Raw genomic sequence first — 4,047 nt, forward strand, 5'->3', positions numbered from 1 at the left:
AAACGGCAGGTGCGAGGGTCCCTACCCTGCATAGGACCCTCGGGGTATAAAGTAGATATTCATTTGTGAAAGGTTTCTGAGGGATTTTGGATGGCTCTGGAAAAGTGATTCTATGTTCTGGCAGAAATGTTTGAGCCGCCTTTGTTTACAAAATGATAACAAATCTGGAATTGAGGTAGCTAGGGGAAAGGTGAACTGGCAGCCTGGCAGGTTACAAGTGCCATGCTCCCTGGGACAACTCCCTGTCCGGAGCTAAGGCACTGGGAGCCTGCCAGTCCTCTCTCTTTACAGAGAGAAAGCGTGCGTCCGGAGCCGGCTCCATCTGAACCTGCAGCAGCCGCCCTAGGATTATGTTTCTTTTCTGGTCTTACTCCTAGTTCTCCGCTCTCCTATGTCTACAGTGTATTTCATATCTGTATGTTGTATGGAAATGTGCACTTTTTACTATGACTAGATGCTGGTTACATTTTTGTGGGCTGTGGTGCTGAGCTGCATTTTAGGAAGGAGGTGTGGTGAGCAGGTGCATTTTGGGAGGGGAGAGGGATGGTGGTGTGGACCTGGATTTCAGGAGGGTGGGGGGCGGGGAGTGGTGAGCAGAAGGATTGGAGGGTGTGGTGAGCAGGTGCAGGAAGGAGTGCTGTTGGAGTTGGATTTCAGACGGGGGGGGGGGGGGGGGGGGGGTGGATTGAGGGAGGGGTTGTGGGAGCCGGTGGATTGCAGGGGCTGGGGTGGAGTTGGATTACAGGAGGGGGGTGTGGTGTGGCGATGGATTTTAGGAGGGGATGGGTGGATGATATAAGGCAGCTGGCAGCAGTGCATGAGGCAGGCTCCAGCTTGTGTCATTCACTCCCTCTGGGCCCAGCCACGATCCTCGATCTCCCCCCAGACCATGGCCGCTGCTTCCCACCGCTGCTCCTCCGTGCTCATCACCGGCTGCAGCCGGGGGCTGGGGCGGGGGCTGGTAGAGGGGCTGGCAACAGCCCCCCACCCGCCCGACCTCATCATCGCCACATGTCGCCAGCCTGAAGGGGCTCAGGTAAGGAAAGAGCAGAATGGGTATGAAAGGAATAAAGGGAAACAAAGACAGACAGACAGACATCCTCCAGATCTTAGCAGCACAAGTGACAGCGGCTTGCATGGCGAGCAGGGCACTTGGGTCTTTGCATTTAAACCTGTGCCCTGCCCTTGCTGCTCAAAGACAGCCTCATACCCGCCCCTGCACGGAGACAGCCTCATACCTGCCCCTGCACGGAGACAGCCTCATACCCGCCCCTGCACGGAGACAGCCGCATACCTGCCCCTGCACGGAGACAGCCTCATACCTGCACGGAGACAGCCTCATACCCGCCCCTGCACGGAGACAGCCACCTACCTGCACCTGCACGGAGACAGCCTCATACCCGCCCCTGCACGGAGACAGCCTCATACCTGCACGGAGACAGCCTCATACCTGCCCCTGCACGGAGACAGCCTCATACCTGCACGGAGACAGCCTCATACCTGCCCCTGCACACAGACAGCCTCATACCCGCCCCTGCACGGAGACAGCCTCATACCCGCACCTGCACACAGACAGCCTCATACCCGCCCCTGCACGGAGACAGCCTCATACCTGCCCCTGCACGGAGACAGCCTCATACCCGCCCCTGCACGGAGACAGCCTCATACCTGCCCCTGCACGGAGACAGTCGCATACCCGCCCCTGCACGGAGACAGCCTCTACTCACACCTGCACGGAGACAGCCTCATACCCGCCCCTGCACGGAGACAGCCACCTACCTGCACCTGCACGGAGACAGCCTCATACCTGCACGGAGACAGCCTCATACCTGCCCCTGCACGGAGACAGCCTCATACCCGCCCCTGCACGGAGACAGCCTCATACCTGCCCCTGCACACAGACAGCCTCATACCCGCCCCTGCACGGAGACAGCCTCATACCCGCACCTGCACACAGACAGCCTCATACCTGCCCCTGCACGGAGACAGCCTCATACCCGCCCCTGCACGGAGACAGCCTCATACCCGCACCTGCACACAGACAGCCTCATACCCGCCCCTGCACGGAGACAGCCGCATACCTGCCCCTGCACGGAGACAGCCTCATACCTGCACGGAGACAGCCTCATACCCGCCCCTGCACGGAGACAGCCACCTACCTGCACCTGCACGGAGACAGCCTCATACCTGCACGGAGACAGCCTCATACCTGCCCCTGCACGGAGACAGCCTCATACCTGCACGGAGACAGCCTCATACCCGCCCCTGCACGGAGACAGCCACCTACCTGCACCTGCACGGAGACAGCCTCATACCTGCACGGAGACAGCCTCATACCTGCCCCTGCACGGAGACAGCCACCTACCTGCACCTGCACGGAGACAGCCTCATACCTGCACGGAGACAGCCTCATACCCGCCCCTGCACACAGACAGCCTCATACCCGCCCCTGCACGGAGACAGCCTCATACCCGCACCTGCACACAGACAGCCTCATACCCGCCCCTGCACGGAGACAGCCACCTACCTGCACCTGCACGGAGACAGCCTCATACCTGCACGGAGACAGCCTCATACCCGCCCCTGCACGGAGACAGCCTCATACCTGCCCCTGCACGGAGACAGCCTCTACTCACACCTGCACGGAGACAGCCTCATACCTGCCCCTGCACGGAGACAGCCTCATACCCGCCCCTGCACAGAGACAGCCTCATACCTGCCCCTGCATGGAGACAGCCTCATACCCGCCCCTGCACGGAGACAGCCTCATACCTGCCCCTGCACGGAGACAGCCTCATACTTGCCCCTGCATGGAGACAGCCTCATACCCGCCCCTGCACGGAGACAGCCTCATACCTGCCCCTGCACGGAGACAGCCTCATACCTGCCCCTGCATGGAGACAGCCTCATACCCGCCCCTGCACGGAGACAGCCTCATACCTGCCCCTGCACGGAGACAGCCTCATACCCGCCCCTGCACGGAGACAGCCTCATACCTGCCCCTGCACGGAGACAGTCGCATACCCGCCCCTGCACGGAGACAGCCTCATACCTGCCCCTGCACGGAGACAGCCTCATACCCGCCCCTGCACGGAGACAGCCTCATACCTGCACAGAGACAGCCTCATACCTGCCCCTGCATGGAGACAGCCTCATACCCGCCCCTGCACGGAGACAGCCTCATACCTGCACAGAGACAGCCTCATACCTGCCCCTGCATGGAGACAGCCTCATACCCGCCCCTGCACGGAGACAGCCTCATACCTGCCCCTGCATGGAGACAGCCTCATACCCGCCCCTGCACGGAGACAGCCTCATACCTGCACAGAGACAGCCTCATACCTGCCCCTGCATGGAGACAGCCTCATACCCGCCCCTGCACGGAGGCAGCCTCATACCTGCCCCTGCATGGAGACAGCCTCATACCCCGCCCCTGCACGGAGACAGCCTCATACCTGCACAGAGACAGCCTCATACCTGCCCCTGCATGGAGACAGCCTCATACCCGCCCCTGCACGGAGGCAGCCTCATACCCGCCCCTGCACGGAGACAGCCTCATACCCGCCCCTGCACGGAGACAGCCTCATACCTGCCCCTGCACGGAGACAGCCTCATACCTGCCCCTGCACGGAGACAGTCGCATGCTACCACCTGCATGAAGACTGCCTATTTTGAGGTTTGTTTTTTTTAGTTTTTTTTTCTATACCGGCATTCGCGATGGGAATCGCATCACCTGCGATCCCCATCCTCATATTCTTTTCACCTGCACAGAGACAGCCGTATGTCCATACCTGCATAGAACACGTAACCACTCCCAATCCACAAAAAATGGGGGGAATCAAATCAAATCGCACTGCACAACCCACATCCAATACTTTCTTGTATTCACTTTATTTTGATTTTATTTAGTCATTAACCTCTTTCAGAAAAATGCCAAAAAATGGTCACTGATTTACCGATCCACTTCAAACCAACTTTTCACATCAAAAAAATGTTTTCACCAAAACATTTTAAAGAGCGTAAGGTGATGTTTCATAAAATTTCAGG

The 4,047-nt window shown here is 59.0% G+C and overlaps 1 protein-coding gene across 1 annotated transcript in view; it reads left to right on the plus strand.

The window, feature by feature from the left end:
* Positions 1–803: 803 nt before the first annotated feature.
* The window catches only part of LOC115076690 (C-factor-like), an 18,440-nt gene continuing 15,196 nt past the window's right edge, over positions 804–4,047 (plus strand). The window contains exon 1 of the mRNA XM_029578415.1: positions 804–1,036. Coding sequence (XP_029434275.1) covers positions 818–1,036 — 219 coding nt within the window. The 5' untranslated portion in view covers positions 804–817. The remainder of the gene's footprint in view (positions 1,037–4,047) is intronic.

This window comes from Rhinatrema bivittatum, chromosome 15 (genome assembly GCF_901001135.1).
Source record: "Rhinatrema bivittatum chromosome 15, aRhiBiv1.1, whole genome shotgun sequence".
Taxonomy (NCBI): Eukaryota; Metazoa; Chordata; class Amphibia; order Gymnophiona; family Rhinatrematidae; genus Rhinatrema; species Rhinatrema bivittatum.